Consider the following 20,158-nt stretch of genomic DNA (forward strand, 5'->3'; position numbering starts at 1 on the left):
CATTTAACAGAGTATTAATTTTTCAGCAGCCCCCATTCAGTTTGGGCAGTCATCTACCTGCTGCATTACATGGGCACACACTGGAGTAAACCAGCCTGGACTTTAGGGAACCAGAAAAATTACGCTGACTCCAGCCATGGGGCAGAATGGTCACAGAATTATTGGCAGCAAGTGACCCTTGCGTGCTGGAGGAAAAAATCATGTGTCAGGGCCTAAAATAGGGCCCAAATGCACTTTCTTGTTTGCTTCGTTCCTTTCCTTGCTAATCTGGACAATGATCCAAAGCACCTGAAAGCTCTTGCTAATCGGACAAGGCCTTATGTGCATACGCCCCCTCATGATATAATTAACAGTGGCGGCACTGTTAGATAATTAAATTTAGGTTTATGCAGAGGTCAAATGACCTGGATGGTTTATATGTGAGCAGATGCCTTCCAGTGAATAAATCAAAAATACTGACCCTGACATTAGCCCCCCACTGCCAACAGCAGGGCTTTGGTTCATTAAGGTGTTCATTGCTCACTGGGCCTGACCAAGGCTGGGGACTGCCACTCTGCAGGAAAAAAAGACATTTTCACTTTTCCCTGCTTTCCTAGTGGGGGTGAAATGGCAAACTTGCTACAAAATGGTCCCAGCTTCTGCGGCAGTGAAAATGCCAGGTATGGAGCTGATGAGAGATGCAGGGAGCTGAGCTAGGAGGGGCTGCGTCTTCTTCAACGGCTTTTGCTTCATGAAGGATGGGATGTGGCAGCTCAGTGCCTTTGTGTGGCTGGGCAGTGCCCTTCCTATGCTGCGGCTCACATGCAGCCATGCCAGCGCAGCAATGCAGCCAGGCTGGCTGGAGCGCAGGGCATCATGTGATGGGACCACGATGAGACACAACGGGGTCCGGCCGCCATTCCCAAGGGCACCCCCCTAGGTGGAAACACAATTTTGTGCTGAACTGACTCACAACAAAATATTCTGGGCCAATTCAACTGAGTACCCTGTTTTGAGTCACAGTGACTCCAACTGCAAGATTTTGTTTAGATGCTTCTGGCAGAAATAGAGAGTGCCACAGATATACACCTCCTTGTAAAAAAAATTTAAAAAATAAACCAAACAAACCAAAAAAACCAAACCCCAACATCTTGGAAACTACATTTTCTATAGAAAAAAGCTTCCTGCAGAAAATGACTTGCCAGCTCTAGCTCCTTTTGCAGCAAGGCCAGGCACTGGTACAGCCAGTGGCAGCCGCAGCATCTCAGGAGGTCGCGGGGTGCACACCTCCCTGCCGGGGCTGCTCCTGTTCCTGAAGCAGCCTGGAAACAGCAGCCCCCACTGGGACTTCCCTTTCACCTCATGCTAACACTTCATGCATTTCTTATGTCAGCGATATCAGAGAGTCCTCTACATTTTTACCACCTTGATAGACAGGGAATACATCATAATTAAACCCCGGGTTAGCTTGGGACTTTGTATTCATGCTGAGGATCAGGGCATTCTATTTGCAGGACTGGGCATATATGTATATACGTTTTTTAATCCTTACGTGTTTGACAAATAATTCCATGTATTTTTGGATGGCAAGTACATTAGAGCAAGTCAGGTTCCTCTTTCATCCTGTTTATTCTTCCCTTCTCTCCCTGAGAACAATGAAAGCAGGAGGAAGTCTCGCATTGGTTTGTTACTAGTTTCCAGGCAGTTTTTCTTCCAGCTTCACAACTACAAGCACAACATTGCAATACCCAGGTTTGAACAGACACAGACAACATCTGGTTTAAAACAACACCCCAGCACTGCAGAAGATTCAGGAGGGTGCTCAGACGGTCCCTGGTGTTTATTTTATCGCGTTTAGCATTTTGATCAGATTTAAATGCAAGTGAGGACTAATTTCTGTGCAAGATATCAAGGAGCAATGATTTGTAGCTTGGAAGAAGGGGATAAATCCAGGCAGGCTGCTGTTGCTGCAGGTGCTGTGCAACCCTGTGGACCTCACTCACGGCAGGCAGCTTCCACTATGGGCCACTTCAGCAGTTCATTAACAAAAAAAAGAAAATCACATTTTGCTGTGCCCTCGCAGCCTTTGCAAGCTGAAACACCGGCACCACCGCTCCCCTCCTCAGCCCCTCTCAGCCCTGCTGCCATCAGGACTAATAAGACTAACAAGCCGCTGATGCAGTCCCTCCGCTGCGGGCTACCCAGCGAGCAGAGGGTGGAGGCACTGGCAGCACCAACTTCTGCAACCGCCTCGGCGGATTCTGTTGCTCCTGGGGAGGTTTTGGCATCTCCTTCTGGCCTTTCGTCCGTCTGTCCTTCCCAGCCCAGCCCAGCCAGGCTGCACGTCCAGCACCAGCTGCGGCACGCAGTCTTCCCGCGACGGCACTGTTGTTTGCAATACAATTTATTATATCTTTCTTGAAGCGCGTCTCCAATCAGAAAGTATAAGAAAATCCCATCCGCCTGCCAATTGACTCATGTGTAGGGTTTCCGCTTCCCAGATCTGCATATTGTAAGCTCCTGACACAAGTTGATGTTGTAAGTACAGCTTCCATACGGTTCTCTCAAAGGCAACAGATTTTTTATACATATATATTTATATATGGCACCTGGTTTGGCAGAAACCACATCCGAAAAAGGGAAATAAGGAAAACAGTAAGAGCTGAATCTACCTAGTTATTGCTGGCTTTGGAGGGGGGGGTGGCCAATTCCAAAGGCAGCGTAAATCTCTTATTCTTACTCAGGAACAGCATGGGAGCCCATAGGGCTATTATGGCTCCCGAGAGCAGAGGGAACAGGTCACAAACCCAGATCCGACATCTGCATCCAGCCAGAGAAGGGCCATTTCTCAACCTGAGCATCCCGAGATGCCTGAAGCAGACAGATGGCTGCTCCTCTGGCACCAAGCAAGACCAGGCCCTAGCGCTTCCCAGTACTCCAGTCTGGCAGAATTTGGGCTTAGCACCTGAGATTTGGCAACTTTTCCCACCAGACCTGACAGGCACAACAGCTCTGGCACTGGGGTAGGGATCTAGGTAGCCTGGATTTGTCTGCCCACTGTTTGTCACGGGGTCTACGTGCCAAATAAACCTGTGCATGGGGCTTTGCAATGAGGTGCACCAGGGCTGGAAGCCTCAGGACAGGCAGCGTAGTTCTCACAGGTGTTGTCCTGGGCAGGCACACCTCAGTCCCCGTCCGCACGGCCCTCCGGAGGGTCCTGATGCCATGAGCAAGCGGCACGTGCTGCGAGGCGCTTCCCCAGCCCCAAGCCTCGACACCCCGGTGGGTATGGCGAACATGGCGGAGGCAGGCGGTGGAGCCCACCCTGGCAGGCGACAGGGTGAGGGTGGCGGACCGAGGCCTCAGGGTGGGCTGTGGGGCTGGCACCAAGCCCTCAATGTGACCAGGCCCCCAGGGTGGGCTGTGGGGCCAGGACCGATCCCTCGTGGAGGGTGGCGGGACTAAGCCTGAGCCCCCAGGGTGGGCTGTGGGGCTGGGACCGAGCCCTCAGGGTGGGTCGCTGGGCCAGGATGGGAACGAGCCCTCAGGGTGGGCTGCGGGGCCGTAGGGGCTCTGCCTGCGGGGCCGGCCCCGGTCCCTCAGGGAGGGTCGCAGAGCTGACACCGGGCTCCGGGCGGGCTGCGGGGCCGGGCCCGAGCGCGGAGGCCCAGAGCGGGAAGGGCTCTGCCCGCCCCCCGCCCGCCCCCGCCCCCTGGCGGCGGGGCCCGGCGCCGCCCCCGCCCCGCTCCGCGGCCGCCCCCTCCCCGCGCCGTGACAGACAGCTCCGGCGGCGCGCTCGGCCGGGGAGGCGGCGATGCGATGCGCCGCCGCCGCCGCCGCCATCCCGGCGCAGCCCGCGGCGTGCCCTGCCTGCCGGCAGCCCGCGGCCGCCCCTAGCCGCGCTGCAGGCGGAAGGGCAGGGGCGGCGGCGGCGGCTTCTCCTTCCCGGCGCCCCGCATGAGGAGAGGCGTTAAATAGCGCCAGCGCCGCGGCGGCCGCCACTGCCCGCTCGCTGGCGGCGGGGCCGCCTGGCCGGCGGCGGAAACATGGCGAGCGACTCCCCGGCGCGGAGCCTGGACGAGATCGACCTCTCGGCGCTGCGGGTGAGGCGCGCCGCCGGCTCGGGGGGGTACGGGAGAGGCGCCCCCCCCACCCCCCCCATCCGTCCATTCATCCCCGGGGCGGGGTGGGGGGGGGCTGCGTGTGCACGCGTGTGTGTGCGTGTGCGCGCGCGGCTGGATGTGCCCGTGCGCCCGCACGTATGTCAGTACTGGTGCATAAGCGTGTGCGCGTGCATGCGTGCAGCCGTGTGTACACATGTGTGCATGCACCGCTGCACATGTGTGCCGGCGCGCACGGCCCCGTACGCACACGCCCGTGCGCGGCCGCGGGTACGCAGGTGTGTGTGTGCGCGGGTGTGTGTGCGCGGGTGTGTGTGCGCGGGTGTGTGTGCGCGGGTGTGTGTGCGCGGGTGTGTGTGCGCGGGTGTGTGTGCGCGGGTGTGTGTGCGCGGGTGCGTGTGCGCGGGTGCGGGCGGCGGCGCGGCTGGGGCAGCCCGTCCCCTCCGGGCACCGGCGGCGGCCGGGGCCGGTCCCCTGCAGCCGGCTGGCCCTGCGGCGGCGGGGCTGGGCGCTGCGTGCACGCACCGTGCGACACGCGTGGACACGGGGATGGGGAGCGCGGAGCCGGCCATCGGGGTGCGGGAGTGGGGCTGCACCACCCCCACCCCCCAGACTCCGCTTCCCCGCACGGCGCGGACACCGCAGCCCATCCATCCATCTCCCGCCGGGCCCCTTCGCTCGGTCTCCTCGCCCCCCCACCCCGAAAATGAAGCTCGTCATGTACCCTTGAAATGTCGGGCTTGTCAAACGTGTCAGCCTCTGCGTGGGCTGTGGCCTGATGTCACCCCCGGTCTATTTTTCCTCTGACTTTCTTCTTTTTCCCATTTTCTTCATCCTTTTGGTCATAAGAACAGCTGGTTGGTGACGAGCACGGGGAGTCATGTAGAGAAGCAGCGTTTATCCGGGAGGCAACAGCGAGGCTGCTTCTCTCAACCTGCTGGCATAGATAAATAAGTAAAATTAAGCAGAATCCACTGAAGATTTGCACAAGTGTATTTTTAGAAATATTATTTGCTTCAGTGCAAGAAAAAAAAAAAGGGAGTCTATCTTTATTCGCTCGCCCTACTTTCTTCCTGGTGAGTTTCTGGTTGATTAATAGTGTAAATGATTGCTCAGCAATACAGGGTGTAGATGGGATTGGAGCAGGGGAACCATCCGGCTTAAAAACAGACCTGGAGCTCTTGTTTCCTCTCTTTGGTGGAAGGTGCCTCGAGAGAGAGGTTGCTGAAGCCAGTGGAATTAATCCAGGAAAGCAGTATTGTTTTTTGGGGGAAGGGGGCCCCCTCCTTCTCCCCCAGCCCCTGAAAATCAGATTTTTTACTTTTTATCTTTTTAACATCTGTGTTGGGAAGTTCATCTGAACTAGGGCACCATGTCTTTTTAAAATTGTATCCACACACGCTTAGGGGATTTTTTTCCTGTGTTTGTGGCTTTTTAATAGCAATGCACACCAGATACAGTCAGGGTTTTGTTTTTGCTTTAGGAGGAAATGTACATTCCCTCCCTCCCCCTGAGACCCACCGGCAGCGCCTGGTCTGCGGTGCTGGCATATCAGGGAAACCAGAGACAAGGGGACCTGAAACGCCGACTGACAGTGGGGTGGGGGTGCCCGGGTGTGTGCCCCCGTCTGCCCAGCCGTGGCCACTTGGGCAGGACCCCAGGGGCCGCAGCGGGGCTGCCCACCTCCCCCTGCCTGCCTGGTGGTCTGGTCACTTGGACCTCTGCCCCCTCCCAAGGGGAGAGACCTGCTGTGGTGCTTTCCTGTAAATGATGAGAGGTGTGTTGGTTTGTAAGTGAGGCAAGAATAGGAGCTTAATTTGCCAAGGAATAGATCTTCTTCTAAACTAAGCTCTCTTAGCACTTAGAATAATTGTTAAAGGTCATAAATTCAGCAGAAAGGGCAAGAAGCGTGAATCATTCCACGGGGTCTGAATCAGAAATCAATAGTAAATTTGCTGCTTGAGCACAAAACATGGCAGGGAGGAGTAATACCTCAAGCCCTGCAAAATTCCATTTATTAGAAAAGAAGTGTCACATTGCTGCGGGTTTGTAGATGAGTCTGGATGGAGGAGACGTTGCTCTTGTGCCTACGTGTTTGAAGGGGTGAGGGATGGCTGTGTGAAATGCTGGGAGCAGGTAGTGACTCAAAATCTGGCGAAGGGGGTGATTCGTTCCTAGCAGTGGGGAAAGGAAACACTTGGGCCACTTATCTCCCAAGTTTGAGTCACCGAAATATTCCAGGAGGCTGGTTTTATGAACAGCAAGTGAACGTATGTAAAGAAGGTGGACCTTTGACTGCCAGTTCACTCTGTCCTTTGCTTTGGCTTCCCTACTTCTGTCACAAGGGAGGAAGGTGGATTTGCAGGATGAGAGCGTGCTGTTGAAGGCTGAGCATGGCTTGGCACAAGCAGAACCCTGCACACCATCATTCCTTTCAGCTTGCCTCTCCCCGCTAGCTTACAGGGTAGGATTTGTAGACCTGGGCTGAGAGGTAACATAGGAGGTAGGCGCTTCGGGTTTTGCCACACTAGTTTATCTTGGCTACGTAGTCGAGCTCCACCGCAGCAGTGCATGTGCTGGGCCAGGAACAAAGCACTGAATTCTGATTAAAATGCATGGCCTGGTGCATCGAGTAAGCACACTTGGGGCTGGCTCCTGCCTTCTTTGCGACACGTTTCTATCCATCATTGTGCACCGTGCTCATTGCCATGGTACCCAGGTGTCCCCGTGTCGGTGCAGAGGGCTCAGCGTGCGAGGAAAGGGCAGGGTGAAGCCGTGGACATCAGAGATATTCTTAAAATAGAGACCTGGTGGTGGTGCTGATAATGAGTATTGTTAATGTTGCAGAAAACTGCAATTTTAAAATGATGAGGCCATTGAACAGGTAGTGCTGCATATTATACTGACAAGGGGATAAGATAAACTACATTATAATGTTCTTTTGTACGGGCAAAGAGATATTTTTGCTAGTCCACTCAGCATGTTTAATAGCCGAATGACCTGGCAGCACTATTAGCAGAATAATGATTAACACGGGGATTTGCACAGGCTGTTGACGGGCACATTTGAGAAGCAGATTTTGCAGTAAAATGAGAGTGAGTGTGGGAAGGGATGCAGTGGGCCATGCTCTCTGGTGGTAAATGCACAGCTGATCCCAATAGGAGAGCAAGCAGAAAGATGGGGTTGGGTTTTGGTTTTTTTTTTCACCACTTTATTTTTTTATTTTTTTTTTTTCTCGGCAAATGCAAGAGCCTGTCATATCTTGCTGAAGGCAGTGGCCTTGATCCTTCTAAAATATTCAGGTCAATAGCTTTTCCTCTGCTGCATCCATCTGCAGGGCTGGGCCTCTGGCTGATGTACCAGCGGTGGCAGTGGGCTCTTCTGCAGTAGCTGCCACAGCTGGATTCATTTGCAGTGCTTTGCAAGGTGTGTGGGAGGTGATAAAAGCTCTCTGGGAGGAAAGCCTTTCTCAGGGAGCTGATAAAACATGCGGGGTGGGACCGGCTTGGGGCAAGCAAACCCCCCTGCTCACAGCTGCTCCTTGTCTGCTTGGCAAGGGGCTTGCCCTGGGCTTGGGTCCCAGCTGAAGGCTGGGGGCTTGCAAGGCTCACCTGGGTTGTACAGCTTGGCTGAGGGTTTCCTGCAAGCCTGGGAATTTAAAAAGATACTTTTTGGGAAAGAAGTGATTGTTTTCTTCATGTACCTGGATGTTGGTTTTGTTTTAAACTCGTTAACAAAACCCAAGCTTTTGTTATTTACTTGAGGAAAGCGCTGACCGTGCACTCTCTGGAAACTGGATCCTAAAATCGTTAGTTGTTTTGGAAATGCCTGCCCTTTAATGCTCAGGCTTGGAGAGGAGACAGCATAGAATTAAGGAGCCGGTGGGTATTAGCTGTTGCTGGGAGGAATTGGATCAAACCCAAAAATGTCACTATTCTAGCTTTGCTTTGTATAGAAGTGAAGTTTCAGTGGCCATTTGTTTGCATTAGTTGATCACTGTCAATGAAGATAAAAGCTCTTATATTAAAAAAAAAAGGAAAAAAACCCTAAACCCCAAACACAAAACTCAAACAAACGTGCTGGCATCGTCTGTTTCCAGAACTTGATCAGTTTATGGCATATTTCAGCATCATTAAAGATTTAGGAGAAGTTCTAATGGGGAGTAAGCACTGCAGGCCATCACTCAGGAGCATTATCCTGGCAGCATTATGTTAGGTTTCTTCTTCCAGCACCTTTAAAAAAACCTCAACAGAATTTGGGCAGCTTTTGTGAAGGTCACCCTCTTTCTAAACAGAAAGAGGAACGAATTTGACTAGAGACTACTTCTGTAGATTAAAAAAAGACACAAAAAGCTTATTTATTTGCGCTGTGTTTTACATGATATGCTACCATGCAAAATTTGGGACATATCTTCAACAAATAATTATATATACCCGCAATTTCTTAGGACAGATGCTCTCTGGAGTCTTCCATCAGGGACTTTATCAGTCCTCTTCCAGTGTTATTCAGTGCATGTGTAAGCTGTGGACCATGACTGTGTCCATGTACTCTGTATATTTTTGAGCTTGCTTTTTTTTTTTTTTTTTTAAACTGTAAAACCTTGGCAGCACAATACTGGTGTTTGAAGCATCCCAAAGGGATGACAGTGTCCAATTCTAAGCCTTTTTTCTGCATCTTGCTTCTATTCCTTGAGCCAGGAGTGCTGATGGTGGTGCAAACGTTTATCTTTTGCACATGCATATATATTATTGTATGTGTGCTTATAAAAAGTTACCACAGAAACAAGGCTGTCTTCTGTCTAATCCTTCTGCATCATTGATTATTTTTTTGGTTTTCACCTTTTGGAGTTGTGCAGCCCAGATGCTGCTGTTCTGTAGTTCTCCATGTGTCCTTCAGCACTGGTGCTGTGGTTACTCTTTCTTATCTTTGGAGATCTTCCACCACATGAAAGTGCATGGTGTTTTTAAAGGCAGGAAGAGTCTCTGTTCTCATTAGTGTTCCTGTGCTGGTCAGCCGTAAAAATGAATAATTTGGAGTGAATTTATAGCAAAACATATGTTTGGGCAGGTTGAAGTTTGAGCAGAAACGTTTTGTTGAATTGAGGTTTGGAGCAGCAAAGAGTATTTGATTGGTGTACATATTTAAAATAAAGTGTCTGATTTTTAATCCATGCAAGAAGTAGTTATACTACTAAAAGGAGAAGTTTTATCCTTGCTGTGTGAAGGCAGTTTTAGCTGCCAGGCCCTAGTAGATGTAGTGGTACAGTTTCCATGGGGTGAGGAGGGAAACAGTTTCCATTTGATCTTTATGTAAATCTCCACAAATAAGTTACCCAGCTAAGGAAGAGGTGTCCTTGGAAGTCATCATTCATGTGGGGCCAGGTCACATGAGAGCTGCTATCGCCTCCTGGGCTCCAGCTCTGAGCCGCTCTCTGCAAACCCTTGCCTGACTCAGTCTAATGCACCCCCAGTCACTTTGCAAGGGTAATGACAGACACCAGCGGGAGTTCTCTGCCTCTGACCTGCGCTCCAAGGACAGACTGTTGATCCCTGTCTCATTTCTTCATGCCACAAATATAAACGGGGAGAATCCTGTTAGATTTCCCATCCTTTCCCCGGTAAGAAGCTACCAACAGGCAAAAGGGTGCGTGGTGTGGAGGAGCAGCATCGGTAAAAGCTGTTGTGTCTTTAGGGTGGGGAGGATGGTGTTGAGGGTTCAGGACCTACCTCCTGAAGGCAGCTTCTCACCCGGGGATAGCCAGGAAACATACACACCATTTTCCCCTGGCTGCCACCTGCAGAAGAGACCAGGAGCGTTGTGGGGTAAGGCACAAACCCGCAGCAGAGCTGTTCTGGGTCAGTGCCCTTCCCTCTCCTGGGGCTTTGGCTGACTCTTCCTCCCTGCTGGTGGCAGTTTTGGCTCTGGCTGCTCTGCAGGTGTCCTGCTTGCCCATAGGAAGCGTAGAGCCTCCATCACAGGAGGTTTCTGTTTACTGATGCTCAGGCATCTTCTTTGTTACCTTTCATGCAGCCATTAAAGCAGGCGGTGGGTCAAAACCCACTAGCCTAAGTCGTTGATAGCTCCATTAAATGAGGGGTGGCATTTCCCACTTATAAAGCCAGTAGCTTTGATTTCCATTCCCCTCCTCCTGTTTCTTATTGTCACTTTGAACCCGGGCTGCACATTGAAACTGACCGGCTGCATGCTCTGGGCTCAGTAAGACAGTTTGTCAGTGAGATTTGATGTTCTCCATGTAAATTGCTTGTGATTTCTAAAGGAGGATTGTCTAAGGAACACAGTCCTTGGGAGCCAGGGACTCCCCCTCTCTCTGCATTCCCCCTCCACAGGGGTTTCAAGAGGAACCCTGTGGGGGGCTGAGCATCCCCTTCCCGCAGAGGGCCAAGGATGCTCAGCACGTAGGGCCCCAGCCCTGGGGTGCTCCTGCAGTAGCTTGTTGGTGGAAGGAGAGGAGAAGCCACCAAGGTCAGAGAAACAGCGATAAGCCGTTTAGTCAGAACTCAGTTGTATCTCTCTGCATGCCTGACTTGATTTTGTAATGGCAAATCAGAAAACCTTCCTCCCCTTTGATCGAGAGTGTTGCTTTTCCATGTTAATTTTCTGCAGTGCTTGCCAGAAGTTCAAGGTTGTGTGTTGGTAGTAAATGACAGATGATTGTAATTGGGCAGGCAGCCCTGGAGTATCCAGATGCGTCTTGTGTAGCTGAGAACCGACATTTACCTCCTTCTATGCTAGGTGAGCAAACGGCGTGTCCTGCCCTGTGCTCAGCTGCCCAGCTACCCCGAGCGCAGCACAAGGCGTGCACATTGCTGCAGGTAACCAACTCTCATCTGCTACAGAAACCCTATTAGATATTAATGGCTTCATGTGAACACCACCGTCTCGCCAGGGAGCGAGACCTGAGCGGTTGACACGGTCCCATCCATCCTACACATACGCGCTCAGGCTGAAAACAACTGTGGCCTCTGGCAAGCGCAGTGGCCGCTTCGTTTGTGCAGTGGGCTGTGAACAGTGAGTTGCTCTTCTGAGTAAAGCCTTAGCAATGTGAGCTTAACATCCCCTCGGTTTTAAGTGCTGTCGCTGCAGCGAAGGTGGGTGGATGTGTTTCTGTTCATGTGAGTGCACGTGTGGTTTTCAGCTTCAGAGTGCGTGAAACCTTTTGTTACAGTTTTTGCTTGCTTCCTCCGGCAATGGCATTTCAGAGTGCAAAATGAAATAAATTGTTCTGAAAGCAGCGCTTCTTAGAAGCCAGGGATATTGGCTAGAGTCTTATGTTCCCCTCTAAACTGACAAAGAATCAAAAATTTAATTTGGGTGGCTGACACTTCCCCCCCTCCTTTTAAAAATTCTCTTCACTCCTAATTTTGAAACTCAGCAGGAAAAAGCCTACTGCCAGCTGAGTCATATGTTTAGTGCATGACAGAAGTGACTGTTTGGGACCATGCCCTTAATCTGCTGGATGGAGACTTCGGGATGCATTGGAGGCGGTAGAGCCTTTGCCGAGGAAGAGATCGCACAGCTTGAATCTAATAAAATGTGTCTAATAACCACTGTAGCATGGTACAGGAATACAAGAGATCAAAGCTTTGGAGGCATGCATTTTTGTAATTTGTGGGTCAGATCCTTGCAGGACTAATTGGGTGCTGTTTGATGTCCAGGCAACAATAGAAATCTCCCTGTAAATCAGTATGTATTTGCCTCTTCCTTTCTCTTTTGTACACAAGCATAAAAGCCTAGTGTGATTTTTGAGATAAACTGGCAAAAGCGAAGGTACAGATCTCCCTGCCTCGCTGCCTTCTTTCTTAGATGTATTACAGTGTGGGCCATACAGCTGATACGGTGACCAAAACAACTGCGTTTACCCAGTAGCCGGTGGTCCCTCTAACGTGGGTGCTCCTGGAGCACTAAGCCTGCTGGTTATTGACTGCCGTGCTTCTGCTCCCCAAAGCATGAACCGAGGTGAAACCAGAGAAGAAGCTTTTTATGGGGCAGTTCATAGGATGTCCCTGGCTGTGGCTCGCTAGTCATGATACCAGGTGGTATCTCACCTTTGCAGGTGGTCACCCCCAAAACACAGCAAGTCAGATATGCTGTGTGCTCTGTGGGGGACACCTACGAAGTTCTTCTATTTTTTATATATGTAAATAATAATATGCACACAACATATATCCAGGTATAAAAAAATAAGCACAGATCTAGCCATCCTGAGTGGAGTTGGACAGCATGGTGGGCTCGTGTGCCTATGAATGACCCACCCTGTACCGGGTACATAGACCTTCTTCAAAACACAGGCCAAAATTTTTCCAAGCCACTCACATGGGAGATGTTGAATTAGCCATAGACATGTTATCACACCTGAAACCTGGCTGGAAAGGAAGGATTACAGTCCTTGAAATTAAGGTTTTGGTGTATGAATACTCACAGTAGGTGTTGGGGGGGGGGGGGGGTGGGGAGGTGGAGCTCTCGTGTGTGTCTGTGGATGCTACTATTTTGGGAGGAAAGAAAGATGGGTGTGCAAGGAAACTGTATTCTTGGAGCAAGACCAGAGGGCAAGGCAACCAAATTGAAAGGGTTTTAAATGCATTTTCTGGCTATGCAGACAGGCTGTCTTCAACGCAATAAATCTTCAGCCTTTACGTATTGATTGGCTTCAGTAAATAGTGTGATGACTCTGCTCTCCTGTTGCTGTTCTGTGGGGATCGGTGTGTTACTATGGCTGGAGAGGCCGTAATAGCTAAATGGGATTCCAGTGGTGAGAGCAGTTTACAAATGCTCTCCAAAGTGAACCTTGCAGCCAGCGTGACTGTGTGTGACTGCTATAAATATAAACAGAGTGCTCTGCTGGTGACCGGGCTGGTAATGGCCGTGTTTTCTAATGGGCAAAAACCATGTTCCCTGCGCCAAGTGCCGTGCGGTGACTGTGCCCTGCCCTGGCAGGGATGCCGTCTTCTGGTTCCCTGGTTGGGGAGCTGTGATGGGCGAGTAAAGGGAGCAGGAACGGAGCGGGGAGGCTGGGCTCCTGTTGGAACGTGGGGCTGCTTGGCTATGAAATGGGATGTGGCTGGAAATGCCTCCTTTTCTAGCCACCCTGCTCGTGATTGTAATAGGGTTTTTTTTTCAGTAGTCGTGTGTCACTGGGCATAGTTTGAAGCTCTTGGTGGTTTTTTGGTGTGGGGTGGGTTTTTTTGTGTTTTTTTGGTTTTTTTTTTTGTTTGTTTGCTTGTTTTGGGGGCGGGGCTTTGCCCCTGCTCTTGGAGGCAACACTGTGGTGTGGCAGCCCAAAGGTGGTTGTGTTTGAGCACTGGGCAAGCCCCAGATCTTTGGAAAATGGTCACGATAAAGTATGAACAGAGCAGGAGGGTGGCGGGGACAGCAGCTGGTTGTGTCTCTGGAGCAGCAGCGGGAGGAGGGATGGAAAGCTACTTTAGCTATTAGGTGCCGTAGCTGAAAACCCATCCAGAAGACTTCCCGCTGGCATGCTCATGTTTTGTGACAACCTGTTACTACACCATGGTGGAAAAGCTCTTCCAGAGGCAGTCTGGGCTGTGAGGTGAAATCCCAGGTTCCTCTGGAGATAGTGGATGGAGAGCTAGGCTAGAGCAGATGTAAAATTAGCATAACAATATGCCTTTAATTCAACTTGAAGGAAATAATTGAAGACTAGTTGTCACTTACGATGGTGACCTCTGCCAAGATGACTCATGCTGCAATATAATATGAGTCACTTGTTAATGATGGCCTGTTAAGGAGAAAGTGCCAAGTCCCGGTAACTTCTTCATTGTGCAATACAAAAGTCAGGATGAAGAAGGGCGTTCAGGATATTGTTGTCTAAAAATAGCTGATACTTAAGAGCACTGAAGCACCTTTACTTGCCTCTGGGGGACTCTAGCATGAAAAGGCAAAGGCCCTGAGTAGAAATGCTTCTTCTTCTTTAGCCTTGGTTTAAAAGAGCCACAGGACACGCTTTGTACCTCTCCTCCCCTGCCCTCTGTATTGATGTAGTGGGGACCCTGATAACTCTCCTTCCTGCCAGATGGCCCAACTGGCCGGAGGGCAAGTGCCTGCTGGTGGGAGGGAGGTGGGTGGGTGCTCAGTTGTGCGGTGAGCATGGAAAGCCATGGCCATCTCTGCAAAGGCTGCCCAGCAAGGAAGGTAGGAACGAGATCCTCCATGGGAAGGTCCCTGTGGTGCCGGCTGAAGACCCGCAGTTAGGAGCCTGGGGCTGGGGGAGTGGGAGGTGAAGAGCTAACTGTCTGTGGCCATGTCATGCCTGCAGTGAGGGCTTGGCCAGGCACAATGTGTCCGTGAACTCCTTGCCTCTGATATCTGCCAAATGGGTGCAGGATGAGAAGCTTTTTATGGCCATAAGGAACCTGTGGTGCTCCTGTAATTGATTTGAGCACATACTTGTTAATCATCTACCAGCTGCCTTAAATGCTTCCTTGTATTGGACTAGTTTTTTTCCCCTCAATAGATTAGGTTTTGCAATCCACAGAAGAAAGCAAGAGCCTGGTGCCAAGATGCTCGTGACCAGGGGCAGGAGCTCTCCAAGAAGCGATAGAGGGACTAGCTCCTGGGCTCAGCCTGGGAACCTGCGCTTTAGGCACGCTTTTCTCTGTCCCTTAACGTAGCAATGGGACAACACGAAGGTACAGCAGAGGGGCATCTTGCTCCTGGGAAAGGATTTCTAACTTTCAAAAGCCTGATGATTTTGTCTGTGGTCATACAATCCTGTAGAGTCCTGACACCAGAAGTTAACTTGAGAGGGTGGTAGTTTTTTTCTAGATCTCATAATTGTTGAGAAGCATGGAAAAAAGGCCTTCCTGAAAGATCATAATCCAAAGAACATATAGAAGACTCCATAGAGTTTGTTGAAAATTCAGAAGAAAAATTGGCAGTAAATACATGAGGCCATGCATTCTTTCTTCCCAGAGTGATGCACCACAACAGCTGGAGATCCTTGGGCAGCTTCAGCCATGCTCTTGTTTTCTCACCTCTCATGGGTGAGAAGCTCTCTACCTGCACCGTCCCTCACCTCTGCCATCGGCTTCAAGGTGTGTCTTGCCCTCTGGACCTTGCCTGTTTGCAGTCCAGACCAGACTGCCAGATCCTGCTGCCTTACGCAGTACCAGCGTGGCCCTCAAGGAGATAGGAGGATGGTGGTGAAGGGCTGTGGAGAAAGGTTGAGGCTTGAGGAGATGACAAGGGGTGGACCTGAAGGAGGAAAGCTTTGCACCCAGATATTGCTGTCAAGGCAATCTGAAGCAACCAAAGGACATTGAATGTACAAGGGTCGCGTTGCAGAAGGTCGGTGTGTAGTACCTTAGGAATAGATCTCTGAGGGGTGGAGGAACAGCTCTTCCCGGAAAGCAACTGCCAGCACAGTGGGAGCCAGATCTTCTATGCATCTTCATTTTGTCTTGCTCCTTTGATGATTATCATTTTCTTGAGCAAGTTCCTACCGCAGCGGCCCTGCTGCTGTGGCAGCTCTGGGGAGCTCTTGTCATGCCTTTCTTGCCATCGTTGTCAGCTTCAGCACCAGAGGGGACCCGCAGTAAGGAGGGGTTTTGCTCCTTGTTAGAGCAAACCAGTGCTTTTGGTTTTCACTGAGCAGCTGGATCCTGGGTGCCAGCTCCTCCGGGGGCGATCTCCAGACCGGCTCTTAGCAGTGGGGGTGTCCTGAGAGGACCATAGCTTATTTGCCATGAGTGGAGTTAGGGTTCCTATGTTGGGGTGGAGCAGTACAGGCTGAAGGGTGGCTGGGCTGCCTCTCCATCGCGTCTTACACGTGTTCAGACCTGGGAAGGCCAAGTGCCCTTTACATGGAGACCTGCGCTTCCAAGGTGTACCATCTCACAGCCTTTGAGAAGCAGGTGGAGTCAAAGCATTACACTTTTGAATAGGCAAAGGCTTTATCATGTGCTTCAAAGGGAGAGATGCCTTGTAGGTGGACAGACTGTACCCCCAAAAAAATGAAGTAGTATGGTTGACAAGGGAGACAGGGGCATGAGTTCAAAGCTGGAGTTGCTTTCTCAAGACCCTTTCACAATAAGTTGTGGTTTTGTTTTTGCCAGTTGACATGACCACTTCCGTGCTGCTGGTGTAAAGCACAGTGCCTACTCAGAGGAAATGTCCTCGAGAGAAGATGCCAGAGCCCTGCTCATTATCAGAAACGAGTAAAACTGCTCCAAGCTAATCTGGCTACCTAAAAATAGAAGTGGTGTTAGGGGGAGGGACTGTCTTCTATGTTCATTTGCCCTTGATTTTCATGACATTTTGCTGTTCTATATTGTGTGTCTTGTAGGGGAGACTGTGTGTCCTGGTCACACTGGAGCAATTCATGAGAGCATGTGCTCATGTCAAAAACCATCGGGGAGGAAGGCTGAGCAGCTTGTTCAGGATTTAGCAGTTAACTTGCAAAGTGCAGTGACTCAGGTTTATTCTTCTGTTCTCCAGCTCCTTGTAGGTTCACAGCCTCTCCCTTGGTGTGATCTTGAAGCCGTCCCTGGGGCAGGTCTGAAGAAGCCCTGTGACTGGTGGTGAGGCTGGGGGGTTGGGGGGGTCCCAGGTGCTGTGAGGTGGTGGGAACAGGGGGCATCTGTCATGTGCACCTTGCCAGGGTCATGCCTCGATTGAAGGCTGCAGTATCTGCTTTGCGATTAAGGGGAGAAGAAAAAATCACCTATGAGACTTAATTACTGTGTTGTTGTTATTAAGCATTTAAAACCCAGGTTTCATTACTATCTTGTGATATCAGCATTTATGTTCTTTTAGTATTATGCAAGCAGCTCACCTTGTGATCATGAAGTACTGAAATGTGCTTTCTAATGCTTACCCTCTGTTTCTCAATAAGACCATAAAACCTCTTCTGCTTTCCGTTAATTATGGAACAATAGGACATTTCTCTTCTCTTTTAAACAGACCTGAGCTTTTTCTTGGGGGGTTGTTTTTTTTTCCCTCTTCAAGTTCTTGGGCCAGCTGCTCCTCTGAGACTTTTCTGGTCCATGTGGCTAGACCACGGTGGACAAACCTTCTGCCCTTCAGTGCACTGTCGTTTGCCAGTCAGGAAGAAGCAGGAGGTTTGTAGACTAATTGTAGGAGCAAAGGTCTTGCTGTACTGGAGCTGTCCCAGCTGGTGCAGTGGCTGTTGCTGGCCCTGATGCGGTCAATGCGATCTACCTACAAGGTTAGCTGAGGCAACTGGGAAAGATGGCAACAGGTCCAGACGGGGTAACCTCCTCCTTCGCCAAAGTAGCTGAAATACTACCTTGCTTGTTGATATTCAGTTGTTTTCCAACTAGAAGCTTCTCTTTGACCCCAAAAGAAGCCTGTTCTGCACCCCACCAGGAGTGCTTGGCGTGCCCCAGCCAAAGGCTGCTTTGCCAGGAGCTGTGCGGTAAGCGAGGCCCCGTGAGCTGAGCTCTGGTTTTCTCTGTCGGAGCATCTGTGTGGGTCTGGATTTTCCCCACCGCGGCATCCAGCTTTTGTAGGACAGTGAGAGTAGATTTCTAGCTTTTCTTCTATCAGTCCAGTTCTGCCACTCAGCGGCATGTAGAGCCGGGGTGGGAGGGGGAAGGGTATCCTCTTCTGTGGTGGTGTTGCCTGTGGGTAATTCACAGGTGACGAGCTCAATGTGGTGGGTTCTCTTGATGCTTTGTTGGAAGAATCTTGCATTATTTCCTTGACTTACAGAGACTCAGAATTTAATCTTTCCTCTGAGCTTTCTCAAGAAGAAAAACTGTTGAGTTTTTTCTTCCCTGTAGAGGAAAAGAATTAAAATGTTTCTCTAAGCACAGATGTGGTTCAGTTTGCCTGAATACACTGAAGAGGATGTCTCCAGGCTCCATGACCAGCGCTGCTTCTCCACTCTTTCATGCTTTGCTTTAGGTACACATCTGGAGATGCATAACTCTTTTCAGATGCTAATGAGGAGTTTATAGATAAGATCCCCTGTGAGGAAAGGAATGCTAGAGCAGGGGAAATAAAGGTGAGGAGGGGTCAAGCATCTTCTCTAAGATTCACTTACAGGCAATGCAGCCCTGGCAGGAGTTGAGAGTAGAAGTCAAACCCTCTGGCCTTTATCCTGTGCTGTTGCCATTAAACTATGCTTTTCTAAGATTAGATAATCTTTGGGTTTGGTGTCTGCAAGACTTGATGAGCAAATTCCTTTGAATAAATGCTTTTCTTGTATACTTGCCAACAGAGAATGAGGTTTGGGACATGAGGGAAGGGAAATAACTTGCAGGTGTCAATTTTCAGGAGGTAAATGGGGAGGTAATACTCAACAGGTTAGAGTCCTTGGAAGGACTCGGTGGTGAGGATCACATCCTGCATCTGTGTTTCGGTGGCAGCGATAGGGGGAACCCAAGGTGTGAACATACCGCCAGCAGTCTGCCACGAATTTCAATATTACTGAACAGTCTGGAGCTCCGGCAACGGTGAGACTTGGCACTGGAGTTGGTTTGGGGTCTGGGATAGACGCTAAAGGCAACAGGGTTAACTTCATCTGAATGTTGGGGTTCCTGATGGATGCACTTGCAGAACTGTAAATTTTCTTACCGTGTGAATTGTAGTAGCACAGTATTCAGTGTCACCCTGATGGAAGAGTCCGTTCTGGCTTTAGAGCACTTGCAGTCTGGGGAAACACTGATAGCTGAACTGGTTTCCCAGCATAATATTCCTTTCCAATACATCAGGTCTTCAGAGGAGGAAAGGATTACAAGGGCATGTTTGTCTTATAGTAATTTGTCTTCCTCGCTGTAGCCTGGGGCTGTAAAGTGGACCGGAGCTCAGCTGAGCACGCACCGCAGCTGGCTTTCAATAAAACTGCTGCAGCTGCCCTCCCTTCTGCCCAGGAGAGGTGGTGATGGGCCAGCTGGGTCTGCTAGGTGGGATGAGGTGATGCTGTCGTGTGGGTGCTGCAGACAGCTCTGAGGATTTAGGGTGGCCTGGCAGAGTTTGTTACGCTATTTGTTTTACTTTCTGAGACAATGTATTGCTGAAACTCTTGCATGGATTTGATTTCTGGTTATGAGCATCCTTATCTGCTCCTGTAGCCATTAGCTCTTTGTCTTGCCCACGTGGGAAGCTGTAAGTTACTTCGTCCGATAAGGCTTTTCTTATCAGCTCTGACGTTTGTTGTGTAGAAATATTCTAGGAACTATAAAAAAGGGGCTGGAGCTGGGAATTGCAGCTGAGGTGTTACCCTTCCCTGCAGAGACCAGTGAGATGTCAATGGGAAGTATGAATCTCTCCATGCGTCAGGCCAGGGTTGAGTTTCTTGGTTGTGTATCATGTCTAGAAAAAGAAGCACATGTCCTGAGGTTTCTTTTCCTTTCCTTCCTTACTTTGTGCAGCATCATCAAAATGTTTTTTTGCCTTTTAAACTCATCAGCCTGCTTGTGAAATACTCAGAGAAGCTTGGGCTGAGTTTGCATCACTGTCAGTGGGTTGCATCTTTTTGGAGCGGCTTTGATCTTGCTTACTCCGTGCTGAGTAATTTACACTCCTCTCACATGAGCAGCAGCTTCAATGGATATGCCGCCCTCTGAGAGTCTGGCCTTGTAAGCTCTCTCAGTTTCTCCTAATGGTAAGCATTTAAATGGTATTAAAGCTGCTTATCTGAGTGTTGTGCTTTTTTAGAGTCATTAACACCTCTGCAAAGAAAGTGTAAAACTCTAGTAAGGCAGCTGGTGGCACTTCACAATGGTTTGAATGGTTACCCCCGTGTGCCGGTGCTGGTGAGGGTGTTATGGAGGGGTGGTGGTGGTGGCTGCAGTGCCTGCAGGTGCAGAGCTGGTGCTCCCATGGATGTTGAGGATCACCCTTGGGAGGTGTTGTTCCCATTCGGGGGGGGCGGGAATCGAAGCTCCCTTCTGGTGTGAGATCAGGCACCGCCAGTATTTATTGGTGCGGGCTGGGTTGTTCCTTCTCACCCCTGTGATTCCCCAGGGGCCAGAAATGTCCATCTCAGCATGTTTGCTGTATCTCATTTAATGGCACATTTCAAGTGATGTTAGCAATTTTCTTCTAAAGGATCT

At 50.3% G+C, this 20,158-nt stretch overlaps 1 protein-coding gene across 9 annotated transcripts in view; it reads left to right on the forward strand.

Annotated features, from left to right (window-relative positions):
* Nucleotides 1-3,743: 3,743 nt before the first annotated feature.
* The window catches only part of TNIK (TRAF2 and NCK interacting kinase), a 163,284-nt gene continuing 146,869 nt past the window's right edge, over nt 3,744-20,158 (forward strand). For 6 of the 9 annotated variants that reach the window (XM_037406718.1, XM_037406725.1, XM_037406720.1 and 3 more), the window contains exon 1: nt 3,744-4,082. In XM_037406718.1, the coding sequence (XP_037262615.1) occupies nt 4,026-4,082 (57 nt within the window). In that variant the 5' untranslated portion in view covers nt 3,744-4,025. The remainder of the gene's footprint in view (nt 4,083-20,158) is intronic. The other 3 variants (XM_037406721.1, XM_037406726.1, XM_037406724.1) reach the window with 1 other exon arrangement.

Source organism: Falco rusticolus, chromosome 13, assembly GCF_015220075.1.
Source record: "Falco rusticolus isolate bFalRus1 chromosome 13, bFalRus1.pri, whole genome shotgun sequence".
In the NCBI taxonomy this organism is placed as follows: domain Eukaryota; kingdom Metazoa; phylum Chordata; class Aves; order Falconiformes; family Falconidae; genus Falco; species Falco rusticolus.